This window comes from Pseudorca crassidens, chromosome X, assembly GCF_039906515.1.
Source record: "Pseudorca crassidens isolate mPseCra1 chromosome X, mPseCra1.hap1, whole genome shotgun sequence".
Taxonomy (NCBI): Eukaryota; Metazoa; Chordata; class Mammalia; order Artiodactyla; family Delphinidae; genus Pseudorca; species Pseudorca crassidens.
In genome coordinates, this window is record NC_090317.1 from 45605702 (window position 1) to 45625156 (window position 19455).

A 19455-nucleotide genomic window follows, 5' to 3' on the forward strand; every position below is an offset into this window, starting at 1 on the left:
AGGAGCGTTCGGGGCATGAAGGAGCAGAGAGAAACACAGAAACAAGTAGTACAGGGTCAGGTTGGGCTAGCCCCTTTGGGTCTGGCTGTCAGACTGATCCCACTGCTGTCTCCTTCCTCTATTTTAGGAGTTGGGATTTCCTGACTCATAATCCTGACTTTACTCATAGCCGTAAAACTTGACCGAAAGAAAGCAAGATTGATTTGTCTTGACTACTCAATAAAATGAAACAAAACAAAAGCTTCTCATTTTTTTTAAGCTAGAGGAGCATTTATATGCAAGAGTCAGGCCCAGGTGGGAACTCTGCTTGAGAGGCAGTGGGCCTCCTCGTGTTATCACTTGGGCCTTTGACCCTCTGGTGTGCCCTGGCTTGCCACATGAAGTGTTAGTGATAAAGACAAGGAAGGGCATTCATTTTGCCTGATGTGCAATCTTTGCCTCTGGAACCACAGACCCTGTCTGATTGGAGATTTCCCACATTAACTCATTGTATTTTGCCTTCTGCCCATAACTTGCTTCCTGCCTTTCAGAGCTCCTGTATTTCTCTGGAGGGAAGTGGGAGAAGGGACCTTTGTGCTCCAAGTTTGATCATTTCCTCCATGTCCCATTCCACCCAGAAACTGCCTTTTAATTTTGCATTTTACAAATGAGATTTCCACTAACCGCCCAGTATAACAGCTTCTCTGTGACTCACTACTACCCCACCGGTCCTGGGCTCTCGATTTCCATCCCATCACTCTGCTTGGGAGAGTGTTTTCTTGGGTTGAGAGCTTTTCTTTTCCCTCTTTCCTCCTGGGCACACTCTGAGTGTTCTGTCTGAGTGGGATTACAGAAGATAAAACCTTTCTCCTTACTTAGAGCTGTCAGCTATCTTTAAATGAAAAGTAGAAAAAGAAGTAGAGGCAGTATAACATTGTGTTTAGGAACACTGATTCTGGAGCCAGGCTGCTGGGGTTTAAATCCCGACTCTGCCACTTCTGAGCTGTGTGATCTTAGGCAAGTTGCCTAACCTCCCTGTGCTTCCATCCCTGCATCTGTGAAATGGGACTCATAACAGGACCTACCTTACAGGGTTCTTGTGAAGATTTCAGTCAATTGAGAGTGTTTAGAACAGCACCTGGCACATAGTGAGTGCTCGAGCATTTTAGCTCTGCCTCTCCACCTAGCCTGCTTCCTTCTCCCCTCTAATTTCCCACCAGTGAACCCCGGGGGAAAGTGGAAGGTGAATGGCTGCTGAGTCTTAACCATGACACTGGGTTCCAAGAGAGTAGAAAAGAAGGTTCCCAGCAGCCTGAGGAAGAGCGCTTTTCTTTCAAACACTGATGCACGCTTGAGTGCGGCCAAAGCCAGAGCAGGGAGTCTGAGTGTGGCTCTGCTTCCCAAGAGCTCAAATAGCCCACATTTCCTTGCAGGCCTGACCCTTAAGGCTAGGCTTTGTGCTGCTGTAGCTCTCACCTGCTCTGTGGCCATCTCTTCAAAGTGGGTGTCTGAGTAAGTTAATACATGAGGCTGAGGCTGTCTTTTTTCCTTCTCCCTGATTTAGTTTATAGTTGGTGGTTCTGAGGTTTCCTAGATCACGAGCTGGGGGTTTCTCTGAGGAAGGGGCAGCATTGGCTCCCTTTTTGCTATGAGAACTGGAGGCTCAGTAAGGAGAGAGACTGTTGCCCATGAGCTAGTTGGAGGGGCAGGAGAAAGCCTTCTGCTCTGGCCTGATTTTACTTCCCAAGCTCCCTCCCCCTGCAGCAGTTTGCTAACTCTTAGGTGAAGTGATGGCTAACAGAACATTTGTGGCCCAATACCCTAAAAAGGGAAAGGACAAACAAGTTCAAGAATGTTTTGGTGCTCCCCCCACCTCCAATCACACAGTTAACCTGTAAGGAAGATCAGCCACACTTGCTAGTGTCCTGGTTGTCTGTTGTGATGGTGCTGCCCTCTGCTGTCACTTCAGGGTAGAGAAACCATTTAAAACACAGCCGGTTAGTGAATGAATTTAGAATTTACTTATCTGGAAGACTTTGGAGAGCTGGGCAGAAGCCCAGGTTAGGAAAGCAAGACCTTCTGTCCACAACCTGCTGCCCAGGGCCTGTCCTCAGTCCCCCCCTAGCTTCTTATGCTCCTCCAGTGCTACCTAAAGCAGAGACTTACTTAAGGAAACTATTCCACAGCCCTAAAAAGGTGCCTGGAAATGTCCCAGGATCCGGGAACCTCACCCACTTCAGAGTCCTGTCCCTAGAGCTGTGGAAAAAGCATTTTCTCCTTTTATTAGGCCCCAGTTTCGGCTGACTATGGGACCTTTGCCCTTGACCTCAACCATACCCTGGCTCAAGTTCACTCGCATATGTCCCTTTGCATCCGGCGCTGGGTCAGCTCCTGGTTGCTCAGTAGATAGTCATCAATGAACGTGAAGATTTCTTCGGGAGTGACAGGTTCCATGTAGCGTTCCCGGTCAATTCCCTGCTTGTCAATCAACACCATGTTGAAGTACGAGCGAGTGAGGTGCTGAAATTGCCTAGAGAGAAGAGCCCAGGGAGGTCTGAGACCTTGTATTGGCATCATCCCACCAGGCTCTACTACCCTCTGACCTTTCACAGCTCCACTGATGGACTAATTTTTTCCCCACCCAATCCCTTGGCCCCATCCCCTCCACTACCTGTCTCAAGTCCCTTTGTTTTTCTCTGCTCAGACCCGAGTCTTGCTACCCCAGTGTGTCTAGCTCTGTTAAGCTGTCCCTTCCTCACTCCAGATGGAACAGCTTTGTTATTACCAAGCTGTGTTTGCCTCACAGGCCCCCTTAAGCAGAGCTATTAGATACAGCAATGCGGGCTGCATGGAATAACTCCAGGGAGTACTGGTCACATGCACTATGCTGCGACTAGTGTTTCCTAGAGTTGGGCTGGGCACAGCCTGCACAACCAAACATGGCAGCCCTGAGGTTGATGAATGTCACCTAGTCAACCTTGAAGTTGAGCAATATCACCAAGTCTGCAGTCTCCTTCCTCTGAGTGTTTCCCAGTCTCTCTTCTATCTGGGACTGAATCTTTCTGTCCCTACTGAGACTGAGCTTTAGGGGCAGGTATTGTTTATAGAACAGAGATCAGTGATGGCTTTATTGGCTCTGAGTATATGTGGAGGCATTGGAAGGGTGATAATAGATAGATAATGAGAAAAGTCACCTTCTACCACCTGTTGCCTATGGTCTTCTCTCCCCCCAGGGGCAGATGGGTATGATTCAGATTTCAATGCCTAAAATGTGTTTTGCTCCTTTGGAGACTGAGGGCAAAGGGATAAGGCCATAAGGCAACAGGATCAGAGGCTTATCTGAGTCGTGTCTGGGTCTGTGTCTCAGCCCTGGCTGTGCTTCAGAGTCACCTCAGGTGCCTCCTAAAAGCACAGTCCTGAGGTGGTTTGGGGTGGTCATCTGTATTTTAAGCACCGCCCAACCCCCAATTTAATTCTGACACCCTGCCACTCTCTGACCTTACCTAATACATCCAAAGAGTTCAAACACAAGGAATTCCCTAAGAGAGTAGTGTCTGCTGATTGTCCCACAACCCTCCTGTGGCCAATGACCTGCCTAGAGTTTCTGCCCAGCCCTTCCCTGTGGCTTCGCAGCCTGGACCTGAGCTCCTCGATGATGCTGGCTGACAGCTGTTGCTCCCGGATGCGCCCCACTTCCTGAGGTGGCTGCCCCACCAGCTCAATGATGGTCACGTGCCGCAGGTCCAGTCCGCAGATGGATTGCTGGGAGGGGAGAGAAGAAGGTTTTCTGTAATAGGCTATCAGACTCAAACCTAAGGCTACTTAGCTGATTCCTCCTGGGACCACGTGGAGGCAGTGTGGGAAAGGAGGGGCTTCATCCCCAACCATCACACCAGGGGGTCTACGACCTCTTCCCTCTGTCATTCCTGAAGCACTTGCCCTAACAGTGTTTCCTTTATTCTAATGAAGTGTGGGACACTGGTTACACCATGTGGGGTAGAAAAGAGAAATGTAATTGATAAATTGCAGGAACATCATCTCTCCTTGCTTAGTTTTGCATAGGTTTTTTTTTCGTTTTTTTTTTTTTGTTTGTTTGTTTGTTTTGCGGTACGCGGGCCTCTCACTGTTGTGGCCTCTCCCATTGCGGAGCACAGGCTCCGGACGCGCAGGCTCAGCGGCCATGGTTCACGGGCCCAGCCGCTCCGCGGCATGTGGGATCTTCCCGGACCGGGGCACATACCCATGTCCCCTGCATCGGCAGGCAGACTCTCAACCACTGCGCCACCAGGGAAGCCCCTGCATAGGTTTTTAAATACATAGGTTCATTTTTAAATTGAGATATTATTTGACATATAACATTATATTAGTTTCAGGTGTACAATATAATGATTTGATATTTGTCTATATTGCAAAATGATCACCACAATAAGTCCAGTTAACATTCATCACCACACATAGTCCCATTTTTTTTCTTGCAATGAGAACTGTTAAGATCTACTTTCTTAGCAATTTTCAAACATACGATATAACTATAGTCACCGTGCTGTACATCACATCCCCAGGACTTATTTATTTTATAACTGGAAGCTACATAGGTTCTTAATGGATAGCTATTGTGATAGGATAACAGTGACTATTGTTCGTCGAACACACATACCTAATGCTTCGCGGGAATAATTGAATTTAATCCTTACAACATCCCTAACAGGGTAGGTGGTATCATTCTTATTCTGTAAAGGAGAAAGTAACTTGCCCACATTTTCATGACAATAAGATGCTGAGCCAAAATTCAAAATGAGGGCCGAGGCTGCCTGCCCCAAGTGTGTGCTCCTTACCACTAGGCTACATGGCCATGGCCTTCTCTCAGTCTCCAGAATTTCTCCAAAATGGTGCCAGTGCTCTTTCCGTTACCCTTTCTCGCGTTCCTCTGCACTGGGCTGGACACCCTGTAACCCTACCCCGGCTCTTTGTCCTGCCTCATTCAGCAGGGGTGCCTCTTAGCCAGTTCCCTGGGGGGAGGTTTAAAGTAGCAGTGAGCACTGCCTGGTGCCCACCCCTTGTTTAATCTTTGGGCTACTCCTCTAGACCTGGCCCTCAAAGTCACAGTCCTCCCCGGCTGGTTTCTGTTCTTGTTCTTGCTTTCTGCTCAAGCTGAGGTATTGCCTTTGCCTGCCTTTTTGGGATCCCTGGAGGAACTAGGTCCTTTTTGGTCTAGATACCCAGGGTCATTCTCTTGATACAGCTGCTTTCATCCTGGGCCTCTGAATATTGACTTGGCAACTTGTAAGATTCAACTTTTAGAACCCCCCCTAAATAACTTCTTCTTTTACCTGGGTATCCAGCCCCTTTCAGCTTATCAGAGCTGGTTCTCCAAGTCTTGTCAGCATAACTTGAATTCTCTTCAAGAGCCTAGTCTATTCTTTATTTTTAACATTATATTATTTTTTTACTGAGGTTTAGTTGATTTACAATATTATTTAAGTTTCAGGTGTACAACATAGTGATAGAATCTGGTCTATTCCTTTCACAAGTCCCAATGGTCAGATCTATTCTGTCCTTTCCACTTCTCCTTCCCCCACAAGTGGCTTTAACTAGATATCTGGTAGAATGTTAAAAATCCTCACGCAATTCCCACATATTACTTTGCAATATCACAACACTTTTCCTTCTCGTCTGCTATTAGTCGTGGTTAAGAGCACAGATCCTAGAATCAGACTGTCTGTGTTTGGTCCTGGCTCGGCCACTTACTAGCTAGTGATTTTGGGCAAATCATTAACCACTCTATGCCTCAGTTTCCTTACCTAAAAAATGGAGATAGTAATGGTACCTATTTCATAAGCGTTGCTGTGAGAATTAAGTGAATATGTGTAAAGCACATACTTGTATACCTGGTCCTTATATAGCACTTACTGTCTGTCTGTTAGTGCTATTATACCTTGAAAACATAAACATAATTAATTCCCCACATTTACATTTGATCATACATCTTACAAGTCTCTCCAGAGTGTTTTGCCACACAGCCTTCTCATGCTTCACCAAGCCTCCTGTAACCCACCATTCCAGTAACCTCACTGTCTTTTCAGTAAAAACAGTGGTTTTTAAAATGTGCTAAATTTGTCTACAGTAAAACTGATCAAATGTTGTCCACAGAGTCTGAGGAAGTAGCATTTGTGCTGCAGAAAGAGCAAGTCTTTGAGAAGAGGTAGGAGAGTAACGGAGTGGGGTAGGGGGAATGCAAAGAAGCTAAGCCCTGGTTAGAGGAGTGGCTCTCACCTGTAGCATAGAGATCTGCATTTTATAATATCGGTTGGAGGGATCAGGAGCCGAGATGATGAGGAGTCGCCGTTTCTCATAGAACTGATCCAGAAGGCCAGCAGCCGAGTTGACATTGACATTAATCTTCATAGCTAGGGCAGAAGCACATGGCCAGTCAGAGTATGGCCTGCTCCTTCATCCCAGCATGGATAACAACATCTTGAGGTGTTCCAGCCTTTCGGGTTAACCTTTTTTGGTTGTTTCTCCCTTTCTTTCTTTCTTTCTTTCTTTTTTTCTTTTAACATCTTTATTGGAGTATAATTGATTTACAATGGTGTGTTAGTTTCTGCTGTATAACAAAGTGAATCAGTTATACATATACATATGTCCCCATATCTGTTCCCTCTTGCGTCTCCCTCCCTCCCACCCTCCCTATCCCACCCCTCTAGGTGGTCACCAGGCACCGAGCTGATCTCCCTGTGCTATGTGGCTGCTTCCCACTAGCTATCTATTTTACATTTGGTAGTGTATATATGTCCATGCCGCTCTCTCACTTCGTTCCAGCTTACCCTTCTCCCTCCCCGTGTCCTCAAGTCCATTCTCCATTTTCCTTGGGGGAAATCCTGAAAGAACACTTGGAGATTTTAAACCCTTTTTCTTGGAGGTGGAGTATGCTAAGGGGGAACACTGGGGGATCTCAGAATCCCCCATTCCCACATCAGACACATTGCTCTTGGCCCCTGAGTCATAGACATTGGGAGATCCCCCAAAGTAGCCCTGATCAATATGTCCACTCTCCCCATTTCCTAGTTTCACTCACGAGCACAGATAGGTGGTGATCCTGACCACTGGCGGCTGGACTGGCACACCCGGGAGGGGGTCCCTTGGCGCTCATACCCTCCATCACAGTGGTATTCACAGGTGGCACCATAGTTGTCCCCCGCTGAGGTGCAGGTGAGGTAGCCATGCTGTGGTGGTTTCAGAGTTGGACAGCGTCTCACTATCAGGGAGGAGTTCAAGTTAGGGGCTATGTTATCTCTTTTAGAAAAAAGAAAAGGCTAAGAGGATGCCTATCCTGGGTTTTCTAGACCAGCAGACCCAGAAAGATCAGAATGAATGACTTGTCTGTGTTTCCAATGGCCAGAGCTAGAGCCAGAATTTTCCTTCCTTACGGAATTAAATCTAAAATGTAGGCAAAGGTGTTCATAAAATGTGGAAGCACAGGTGAGTATATATAGTGTCATCAAAAGAGTATCAATCTGTAAAAAGAAATTGCCATTTTTGTTTTCAGATTTTGGGGACACCCCGCATAAAGATGACTACCATACAAATTACTTTTAATAGCAAAAAGAAATTGGAGGAGACTTAAATATCCATCAGTGGGAGAAGTGTTAAGCAAAGTATGACATATTCTTAGAAGCAGATTATTATACTGTCATTAAAATACTTCTGAAGGGGGCTTCCCTGGTGGTGCAATGGTTGAGAGTTCGCCTGCCAATGCAGGGGACACGGGTTGGTGCCCCGGTCCGGGAGGATCCCACGTGCCGCGGAGCGGCTGGACCCGTGAGCCATGGCCGCTGAGCCTGTGCGTCCGGAGCCTGTGCTCCACAACGGGAGAGGCCACAACAGTGAGAGGCCCGCGTACCGCAAAAAACAAAAACAAAGTACTTGTGTTATAATGAAAAGTAAAAAAGGGTGACATAAGATTGGATATGCAGTATGATCTCAATTATATATTTTTTAAAGTATGTGTGAATAGAAGACTGGAAGGAAAATACCAAAAGATTAACAACAATTGCCTCTGGATGATAGAGTAATAGGTTTTTTCCCCTTTATATATCTCTTTATTTCCCATATGTTCAACAGTGAGCATGAATTAATTTTATGATGAAAACAAAACAAAACAAAAAGCAAGAATCAGGCAGCCAACACCACCAATTTCAGCAGAGGAGGAAGATGGAGAATGAAGGCTGATTAGCTTTAATCATTAATTTGAAGGCCAAGAAAAGAAATGGATAAGAGTACCTTTGTGGATTTTATGTAGATTTAGGAGAGTGAGAAAGTCTTGTTGGGAAACAGAGTTTCTGAAACATGTGTATGCACATGTCATGCAGGCTTCCTGAATGACCTGTTTAGTGAACTTATTTTCCCCATCTCCCAATATATATGCAGTGTCTGTTTTAGGTATAGAGAGGAGAGGGTTGTGATGGGCATCTGGAGGGTAAGGGAAGAGCAGGAATAATAAGTAATGTAGAAATGGAAGACTTCTTTCTAACCTTGTACTTTTACAATGAACTTGCAGCTGGCCCGGTTGTAGGCTTGGTCGTAGGCAGTATAACGAATCACGTGCTCTCCTTCGGGAAAGTGAGAGCCAGGCTCAGGGCCCCGAAGTGTCACCCTGCATGGGACAAAGTGAGAGAGCCACTGAGGAAAGTGACTCTTAGAACTGGGGTCTGGGGCACATTATCACTGTACCCTCAGTCTGTGCGGTTCAGTGTGGGCAGCCTGAGTGCCTGGGAGAAGCTGGTGGGAAGCATAGGAGGCATCCATTACTCACCTGGTGATGGTGCCGTCAGCCGAATCTTTCACCAGGGGTGGGTCCCAGTATACTCGAGCAGTCAGTTTCTCTGGCTCTGCCATCTTCTCACGGGAGTGGGGACAACGGATCTTGGGGGGATCTATGTCTGCCAAGGTCATAAATCAAGTGCTGACTCGTGGGTCCCCTGCCTTCCTTGGAGGGAACCCATAGAAACAATGCCACACCACTGGGTAGGTAAAAGATGCACTCTCAGTTCAAGATGCTCAACAAAACTGGGGAGGCCCAGCTCCACGGGAAGTGATCACTTTGTTAAGCCCATGCCCAGGGTACCACCCTTGCAGCGAGCAGGAATGCCTTCTGTGGTGGACATAATGCCAGGCTGGCTCTTTGCAGCAGGACAGCTGGGAGCGACCAGCATTTACCTACACATACAGGCTCGCCTCCACTCCATCGCCCATCTTCCATGCAGATTCGGCTGCGGTCACCTTCTAGGTGGTAGCCACTGGAACAGCTGTAGTCACAGCGAGAGTCAAGAAGCACCCCATTTGTGCATGTGTAGGTGCCACTCGTGATGAATGGCAATGCGTGGCATCTCATCTCTAAGAGAGAATGAAGTGGCAAGTTCAGTGGCCTGTGGGGTTTATGTGGAGGTGATGCCTGGGCATCTAGCACAGGGAGAACCGTATCGGAAACAGCAGAAAATACAGAAAACCCTACACCAAACTGCCCTGACATTTTTGTGCCTGATTGCCTCTTTTTCCTAATTGCCTTCTTATTTTGATATTATGAAGTATGGTACTGCTCTTGGTGGGTGGGGGTGGGGTGGTGGTCTCAAAGAAGTAAATTACTCATCCAAGTGCATGGATTTGAGAAACGCACCTGAGTTTGGATCCCAGCTCCACCACTTACTAGCTCTGTGACCTGAGCAAGTTACCTCATCTCTCCAAGCCTCAGTGTTTTCGTCACTAAAATGTGTATACCATGAAGTAGAATTGTTGTGCCGATTAAAGAGACAATGCATATAAACCTCTGGGCTTATTCAGAGCCTCAGCAGCTGATAGTTTTCCTCTCTTGTTCCTCAAATGCTAGACGCCCTTGAACAAATTTAAGGCTCCTTTTTTGAGTATAATGTTGGTACTACCACAAGCACTCCTCAGCTGAGGCTCACTTACAGGCAGGCTAGCCCTCTGTGCCAGTGAGAATACAAGTCAGGCCAGTGCCTGGAGGGCCAGCTTTGGTGGCATTTGCTTAAAGACGAGTCCATGTGCTTTAGACATCACGTGTGCAGCGGAGACAGCTTCTGTGAATTGATTGTGAGCCTGTGCTTGCCAAAGTCTAGTTTGAAATACCTGATGCCTGAAAGAAGTAGGCCAGCCATATCTTCCTTTAGGTTGTCTAAGTTCTAACCCTCCTTAACTTCAATTATTGGAGCTTTGAATAAAGATTCTATGAGCTATGTTTGTTTTGCTTCTTGGTCAAACCAGACTTGAGGATGATTGCCTTTTATTTTTTCCAGTCTCCTTTATATAAAGACCTAGGCAAAAAATGACCTCCTTGAAATCAGGTCCAAAAAAAAGGTTTGTCTTTTCAGCTGAATTTGTTTTCTTAGTATTACATGACAGTGAAAATGATAGATGCAAAGTGTTTGCCCTTGTGTCTCTTATGAGGAAGGACACAGCCAGATTCAGTGTTTAAATATAGTAATTAACTTATTCTAGGCACCTGGAAATATGTACATCTCCAATTTTTAACTGGTTTTATGTTCATTTGTAGACTTATTTTAAGTTTTGTGTTCATTGTAGACTTATTTGTAAGGCCAATTCAAATTCATTTTGGAAATGATGGTGTCTAAGTCCTAAAACAAATGCATTACAGTCACCTAGAGGGACGTGGTAGCTTCCCTCTTTCTGGCTATCAAGCTTCTCCTGTCCTCCACAGCATCTTCTCTGACCAACCCCATTTCTCTCTGAATGCTCAGCATTCTGCATCCCCTTACACTCCATTCACGTGCACACATTTGTGTTTCCGTCCCATTAGTCTATAAGCAGCCTGGTAACTGAGGGATTGGCTTCTGAAGTGACCAATACAGGGCCCCGCACACATGGGTGTTCTACAAATGGCATTCAATGATGGACATAGGGACAGACAAAGCTCAGCTGCCAAAATGGGGTAGGCTGTAGGGCTTGAATAAGAGGCAGGGATTTGGGAGCTAAGGGGGACATGACGTGAAACGTGCATATTAGCACACCCACATTCCAGCCTTAGGGATTCTTCTTGACTTTCAGAAGAAAATGAAGACTAGTGGATGTCTTATAGTTTCATTGCCAAGGCCTTCTAAGGCCTTAGGTCAGGAAGTACAGCAGTTTACCACAAGTGGGAATGAGTCTGAGACCACATATGCTCAGAGCTCCAGAGGAAGGCCCAAGTCTACATCAGGCCCCAGGCGTAAGCCTTCCATGCACTCCTCGACCTCTTGTGCCAGAAGGGCTGGTTGCTACTGAATGCCCCTATTGCTTGACCAATAACCACAGGGAGAGAAAATGAGCTGGAATGTTAGGATGGGGAAAGACCCTGTTGGGAGCCTGTGGAAGATTCTCAATTTGCACTTGACAGAGGTCAGAGTAACACCTCCAGGCATATACCCTGGGTGGCTGGCCGGACAGCCTCTCTCACACGCTCATGTCAACATATGCACGCACAGATACCACTTACGCCTGCAGTAGGCAGTTCCAGACCAACGGCGGCTTGGCAGGCATTGCACCGACCTCCGTCCAATCAGTCGAAAGCCCCGGTCACAGGAGAGCTCACAGCGAGTGCCCAGGCTGCTGTGATAATTTCCTCCTCTTGGTGAGTAGCATGTGGCTTCTCCATCCTGGATATTTAATGTATAACACCATCGGGGGACTGTAGCAATAGAAGAAAAGTAAGCTAGAAGTACAGTAATCAAGACAGCGTGGTATTGGTGAAAGGACAGACACATAGATCAATGGAACAGAACAGAGAGCCCAGAAACAGACTCACACAAATATACTGAAATGATTTTTGACAAAGGTACAAAAACAATTTAATAGAAGAAAGATAACCTTTTGAACAAATGATGCTGGAGCAATTGAACTTCCATAGGCCAAAAAAAAAAAAAAAAGGAAAAGCAAAGCAAAGAAGCAAAGAACCTTGACCTAAGTGTCTCATACCTTAAACAAAAATTAACTCAAAATGGCTCATGGACTTCAGAGAAAAAAGTAAAATTATAAAACTTTTAGAAAAAAAATAGGAGAAAAATCTTTAGGATTTAGGGCTAGGCAAAGAGATCTTAGACATGATGCGAAAAGCACAATTCATAGAAGAAAAAAAATCAAGAAACTGAACCGTGTCAAAGTTAAAATCTTTTGTTCTGTGGAAAGCACTGTTGATAGGTGAAAGACAAACCACAAACTGGGGGAAAATATTTGCAAACCATATATGGGACAAATGACTAGTATCTAGACTATATAAAGAACTTGGAAAACTCAACAGTAAAAAAAGCAAACAATCCAGTTAGAATATAAGCTTTAGATATGAACAGATATGCCACTGAAGAGGATATAGTGATGGCAAATAAGCACATGAAAAGATGTTCAGCATCATTAGTCATTAGAGAAATGCTAAATCAAAACTACAAAAAGATACCCTTATACACCCATTGGGATGACTAAACTTAAAAAAAATGGCAATTCTAAGTGTTGGTGAAGATGGAGAGAAACTAGAACTCTCATACATCGCTGGGGGAAATACAAAATGATGCAGCTACTTTGGGAAATTATTTGGTAGTTTTTTAGAAAGGTAAATGTACACTTGCCAGGTGACTCCACAGTCCCACTTTAGGTATTTACCCAAGGGAAATAAAAACCCGTGTTCATACAAAATCCTGTACACAAATGTTTAAAGTATTCTATTCATAATTGTCAAGCACTGGAAACAGCTCAAATGTCCTTCTGAGGGTGAATGTTTAAACTAACTGTGGTCTAGCCATACAAAAGAAGGAAGTGCTGATACATGCAACAACTTGGAGGAATCTCCAATTCAGTTTGTGAAATGAAAGAAGCCAGAATCAAAAGGCTGCAGGCTGTAGGATTCCATGTATGTGACATTCTGGATAAGGCAGAAATATTGGGATAGATCAGTGATTGCCAGAGATTGGGGTAGAGGGGTGGATAACCTCAAAGGGGCAGCCCTGGGCAAATTTTTGGTACTGTGGTACTGATGACCTGACTCTTTGCATTGTCAAAACACCAAAAAGAGTGAATTTTTACAGTGTGTACATTTACAATAACTGTTAAAAATAACACAAAGATGTAAGCTAGAGAGAGGAGGGGAATGCCATGTCAAAGTAGGCTGCTTAGGAATGAAAGTCCAATTCCAGTTCAATACTGAGCACAAAAGGTAATAGGGCTGTTAAATCATAAAGCTATCATAAAGATGCCTCATCTGCTACACAAAATAAATGACTCTTCAGTGGGTTCAGATTTTAAAGGGGAACATATAAACAAGCAGAGGGCCACCTGCCCAAGAACACATACATAGGCTGACACAGATTTCTTAGCCTGGGGCTGGGAAGGCTAAAGCCCCGTATGAGCTAATTTGGTTCCCAAATCCTAAGAGACAAAAAAAGGGGGGCTGTGAAAAAAAGCTCAACAGGAGCTAAAGGAACAAAGAAAGGCTAGAGCCTCTGTTTGAGGGCAGCTGGAGAATGAAGACAGATGACAGTGAGAAAACTATCCTTTAAGCCACAACAGCCTTATGGCTTCTAGCGTTAGCTTTGAGCCTGTGGCTGTGACACACAGCTGCCATCTGGAGACACCGTCTCCAAATGACAGAAAGTCTCTTAAGCACTACAGCTGCAGAGCTGTTGATTATATGGTCACAACACATATCATCAAGACTTTACATTCGAGGCCGGGACCTCAACAATCACTCTCATACTATTTTTCACCCATATTCTGTCAAGGAAAATACACATAAAAGTGGAATGGATAGAACAAGCAAGCAATAGTAAAGGGAAATATATACCTCAGGATAAATGCTGAGACAGTAATAGAGGGTCTAGCTATTGTAAATAAGTCCAAATTGGCTGGCCTCGAGGAATACTGGCATAAAGAGAACATGTCAGATTTGTGATTACCAGAGGCAGGGGGTGGGGGGAGTGGGAATTGGACGAAGGTGGTCAAAGGGTACAAACTTCCAGTTGTTAGATAAATAAGTGCTAGGGATGTAATGTACAACGTGATAAATACAATGAACAGTGCCGTGTGTTATATGTGAAAGTTGTTAAGAGAGTAATTCCTGAGTTCTCATCACAAGGAAAAATTTTTTTTTTTCTATTTCCTTAATGCTGTATCTATATGAGATGATGGATGTTCACTAAACTTATTGTGATAATCATTTCATGATGTATGTAAGTTAAATCATTATGCTGTACACCTTAAACTTATACAGTGCTGTATGTCAGTTATCTTCATAAAACTGGAAGAAAAGAAAATAAAGACTTGACGAGGCACAGCAGTTTACCAAAAGAAAAAAAAAAAGAACATGTTGGAAGGCTGGAAAGAGCAAAAACACTATCGCAATTTTCTATTTTTCCAGATTTATTGAGGTATAATCAACACATAAAATCGTATATATTGAAGGTGAACAATGTGATGTTTTAATATATGTATACATTGTGAAATGATTACTGCAATCAAGTTCATTAACACATCTATCACCTCACATAGTTACCATTTTTTTTGTAGTGAGAACACTTAAGATGTACTCTCAGTAAATTTCAACTATGAAACATAGAATTATTAACTATAGTCACCATGCTGTACATTAGAGCCCCAGAAGGAAGAAGAAGGCAGCCTCTGGGAACTATAGCCTGGTGAGACTGACAGCACTGATAGCAAAGTGTTCTAGAATATTTAAACATAGGCTTATGAGCAGTTAGGAAAAGAAGTGGTGATCTCCAAGTGACCCCAAAAACAAGTAATTGAAGACTGACCTTGTTTCCTTTTTGGGTATGGTCACCAGACTAGTAGAGCAGGGGAAATGGTAGGTGCATTATGTGGAAGTCAGTGAGGCATGTGACAATGCCTTTCATGCCATTGATGTGGATGAGATGAAGAAATACTTCCACATGGGAGAGGTGACAGTACAGTAATGGAGATTCATAACTGGCTGAACAAAAGAGTACTGATGGGAAATTGAAACTAAGAACGTGGTAGGAAAATTGTTAGTCATTATGGAGTAGCTATGGTGTGCTAGTCACCATGCTTTATATTTTCATTTTCCCATCATCTCATATAGTTCTCCCAATAGCTCTGTAAGGTACAATATATAGGTATTTATCCCTATTTTGCAGATGAGGAAGTAACTTGCCCAGGATCCCTCAGCAAGTAAGGGACAGAGCTGGGATTTGAACCCCAGGTTTGTCTGGCTCTAAAAGCCATTTTTTTTCTAACTACAATATCTGTCATTGCAGCATGTTAGGCTGCTGCTTTGAAGTATACATTTACATTTTTGATTAGGTACTATAGCCATATATTTCAAAACCCCAAAAGTATAAAAGTTATGCAGTAAAATTCTCCCTCCCACCCCTGCTCCCACACCTACCCCCACTAAGTCCCTCCATCAGGAAACACTGTTAATAGTTTCTTTACATATATACAGCAAATCTTATTTTCCCCTCCACTTTATCACATAGAGTAGCATATTACGTCCACTGTTCCCACCAATGTTTTTTAAAATAAACTTAACAATGTGTTTTAGAGGTCTTCCCCTATCACTCCAGAGCAAGCATGAAATGTATTTAAATGAAATAACATTTATAAAATACATAGCACAGTGACTAGCACATAATACATGTTTGTCCAGGGTCAAAACTGCTGGAAGGTGGAGGAGCTGGGATTTGAATTCAGGCCTGTGGCCTCTGCGATCCACATATCTCTTTCTAGAGATTATAAAGAAAACAGTGTGCTGACAACAGGATTGAAAGCGCCTTCTTCGTGATTACCTTCAGATAACTCAGGCAGAGTTACCAGCTTGCCCAGAGCTGCAGAAATCTGGGAGCAAGTGGTGGCCCAGAGGATTGGGACGTACCTCAGAGAACAGTTTCTGACTCCAAGCTAGGAGTCAGTTTAAGGGAATGAAAGAAAGTTCAAGATTAGTGAAAATGGTACCAAGGTACATGCACACTTTGCTCTAAAATATTGATCTGCTTTTTACTGGTTAACTCTTGTTTTTTTTTTTTTTAAACCTTCTTTGCAAAAAAAAAAAAAAGGGTTACCTTTTTTATGAAAGAAATAGAATAAGCATGGCTTTGAAGTCAGACAGAACTGGGCTTAAATTCCTGCTCTGCCACCCCTGAGCTCTATGATTCTCTAAACTGAAATTCCCTGAGCTTAGTTTCCTGATCTGTAAAGTGGGGATAATAAACCAGTTTCATAGGACTGTTTTGAGAATCAAATGAAAATGCGTGTGTAAAATATATCTAATCCTGGGAATGGGAATGATATTCCCTGAATCAGTGTCTGGGTTTGAGCCACTGGCTCATCCCATCTCAAGCAACAAAACGCTGCAGCCATCTGGAGATGCCATCCCCAAATTACAGAAAGTCTCTTAAACACTGCAGTTGTAGAGCTGTGGATTATGAGGTCACAAGACCTTACAAGGAATGCTGGAACCTCAGGTTGTACTTTCCTGGCCACCCCTCCCCCCTCAACATAGATAACCGTACTGAATTAGTTTTATTCCCTGAGACTAAGTCCCAAAGATAGCCATGAGACACTTGACCCCAAGGCCAAAGGCCACCATGTGGCTTATTTTTTTAATGGCTTTATACATATTTAAAAATAACCAATGAGGCAGATTAATATTAATCATAGGGCTGTTGGACCCTCCCCCCTGAAAGTACCTTCTGCACCTGTTGCTTTTTCCTATCTACTTCTCCCATCTACAGTCTCCTACAATCTGGCTTCTGCTCCCAGAATGCCAACGAGCCAGTAAACATTTCTTGAGCATCTACTTTTGACATAGCTCTATGGGGTGTCATACGTGGCTCCTTCTGTTAAACAGGTAACTATTTTGTTGAGGGTAATAAAAAGTAAACCAAAGAGGCAGTATATAATGAATGCCGAACGAGTGGTCCAGACAATAAACATTTATTTCAGAGTAGGTATACAGTAGATACTCAACAAATAGCCATTGAACAAATGAATGAAAGAATGAATGGATGAGGGAGAGTTCAGCATGGGCCAAAGCAGTCAGGGAACAGAGTAAAGCTCCACTAATCTGGCTACTCATCGATTTCATGTGGGGAGAAGGGGTAATGAGTTGTTAGGCCGGACAGCTAGACTGAGACCAAATTCTGTTAGAAATGATCACAGTGGGTCACTAGGTTTGGGGAAAGGAGAAATATGAGTCAGAGAATCCAGTTAGGAGGCAATTGTCATTATCAATGTGTGAGGTAATAAAGGTTTTAATCCCATGGATTAATAAACAAATGACAATTCTTGGTGAATGACTGGTGAGAGGTGATGAGGAAAAGGGGCTATTAAAGGTGCCATTAAGGTATTTTTAAGAGAATGATGGTATCATTATCAAAAGTTTGAAGGCCAGATGTCAAACCTTTTTCAGGGAAGCAGAAAGAATTTAGTTTTCGATATCTCCAAATTTAAGTGTCCAGCAGCAATTGGAGATGTAGTCCAGAAGCTCAGGGGGACAGGTCAGGGTCACTCAAAGTTCAGATCCATGCCTCAGGCTCCCTCTTGTTACCACTAGAGAACGCATCTCCGTTCTTGGCTTCAGCTATGGCCAGAATAGTGAAATGTCCTGGAGCCCAAGGAAGGGGGCGGGGTGAGAAGTGAGGGATGGTGTCCACTGTTTCTGAGAGATGGGGGAGGTTGAGCTCAAGAAGGGGCCATATGATTTGGGCTTGAGGAGAGAATTGTGATTGATCTTCAAGGGCTGTCATTCCAGCATGGAAATCTGTGGGTGAGTGGGAAAGAGACCATAGGGAGTTGGGGAGTTAGCAAGTGCTGGGACAGAGAGGCAGTGGGTCTGGACAATTTAGCAGTGAGAAGACAGGTAGAAGGTAGCCAGAAAGGAGCAGAGAGGAACCCCAAACTCCGATCATTTGTCTATTGAAACTGTTTTCTCAAAGGTCACCATTTACCTTCTTCTTGCCAAATATATTGTTTATACCCTCAATTTGTTTCTTTCCAATATTTGACACAGTAGATCTGTTATCCCTTCCCCTTCCTTAAAATTCTCTTCCCTCGTGGCTTCTGTAATTTGATAGGTGCTACCCCAATCTCCTCCTACATGGCGGACCACTAATGATCTCTCTTTTTCTTGTTGGTTCCTCTTCTCCTGATCACATTCGTAGATGTCTTCTAAGGCTCTGACCTTGGCCCTCTGATCCCTCAGACAGCTCATCCATCTAAGCTAACGACCTGACTCACGAAGCTCCATCTTTCTACTCCCCACTGTCTATAGGGTACAAACCATTTTTTTTTTTTTGTGGTACGCGGGCCTCTCGCTGTTGTGGCCTCTCCGGTTGCAGAGCACAGGCTCCGGACATGCAGGCTCAGCAGCCATGGCTCACGGGCCCAGCCGCTCTGTGGCACGTGGGATCTTCCCGGACCAGGGCACGAACCCACGTCCCCTGCATCAGCAGACCAACTCTCAACCACTGCGCCACCAGGAAAGCCCCAAACCACTTTTCTTTTCTAACCTTGTCTCTGTGAGAGGGGGTCTTACAGTTCTCCCAGGTGTTCAGACTGGATGCTTTCAGAGAGTCATTTGTTTCTTACCCTCTTGGTGCATCAAATCTGTACTAGGTCTGTCATCTCTTTGTTTGAGACATCTCTGGGGTTCATCCTTGCTCTCCATTTCTTTTCTACTAGCCTCAATCATCTCTTACCAACATCACTGTTACTGATTCCTGGAGAATCTCCCTGACCCAGGCTCTACCCCTCCCAAACTCCTACTTTCTGTCCACAGTAATGAGGTTGATATTCTGAAATTACTATTTACAATCTCACTCCCCTCTGCAAAAACATACGATGACTCCTTATAACTTCTAGCACAACAGCTAAACTCTTCAGCATGGCTTGCAAAGCACAGAAACAAAGAATCTTAGAAGTGGAAGGGATATCAGACATTGTGTGATCTAAATTTCCTTCTAATGCAGGAATTGCTATTCAGCATTTTTCACAGATAGTCCTCCTGCCTCTCCTTAGAAGGGTCCCTAGATCATGGAGCCTTTCCAAATTTGGTCTCACTCTTTATATTTACCTCCTACTACTCCCTCCACATCCCATCTCCTCTAGTGAGGCTGGATTCTTCCTAGCTCCTTCCTCTTACACGTTTGTTCTTACCTCTATATCTGTGGCCATCTGCTATGCTGAAGGCCCTCCCATCCCCTTTCCAGTTCTCAGATCCACACATCATTCAAAGCCTAGTCTAAATGTCATCTTTCATGACCCCTCCCATGACTTCTTTTTCTTAACTCCTATCGCATTTACTGCTAGCACAGAGTTTCACGCTTACTTGCCCTATGCCTGCTAATTTTATTGCGCCCTCACCCATATCCCCCAGCAGAATGTAAGCTTCTTGAGGGGGACAAAACTCTACCTTAGATTTTATATCACCCAAGGCTTTCATTA

The 19455-nt window shown here is 44.3% G+C and overlaps 2 protein-coding genes across 4 annotated transcripts in view; one reads left to right on the forward strand and one right to left on the reverse strand.

The window, feature by feature from the left end:
* Positions 1-19455, forward strand: part of SYTL4 (synaptotagmin like 4) — a 197017-nt gene that overhangs the window by 162461 nt on the left and 15101 nt on the right. The window lies entirely within an intron of this gene.
* Positions 1-19455, reverse strand: part of SRPX2 (sushi repeat containing protein X-linked 2) — a 31621-nt gene that overhangs the window by 5204 nt on the left and 6962 nt on the right. For 2 of the 3 annotated variants that reach the window (XM_067723365.1, XM_067723363.1), the window contains exons 4-11: positions 11486-11677; positions 9196-9372; positions 8792-8918; positions 8511-8632; positions 7055-7234; positions 6253-6386; positions 3620-3741; positions 1978-2509 (exon numbers count right to left, since the gene is read on the reverse strand). In XM_067723365.1, the coding sequence (XP_067579466.1) occupies positions 2329-2509; positions 3620-3741; positions 6253-6386; positions 7055-7234; positions 8511-8632; positions 8792-8918; positions 9196-9372; positions 11486-11677 (1235 nt within the window). In that variant the 3' untranslated portion in view covers positions 1978-2328. Of the gene's footprint in view, positions 1-1977; positions 2510-3619; positions 3742-6252; positions 6387-7054; positions 7235-8510; positions 8633-8791; positions 8919-9195; positions 9373-11485; positions 11678-19455 lie in introns of those variants that run through there. The other variant, XM_067723364.1, reaches the window with a different exon arrangement.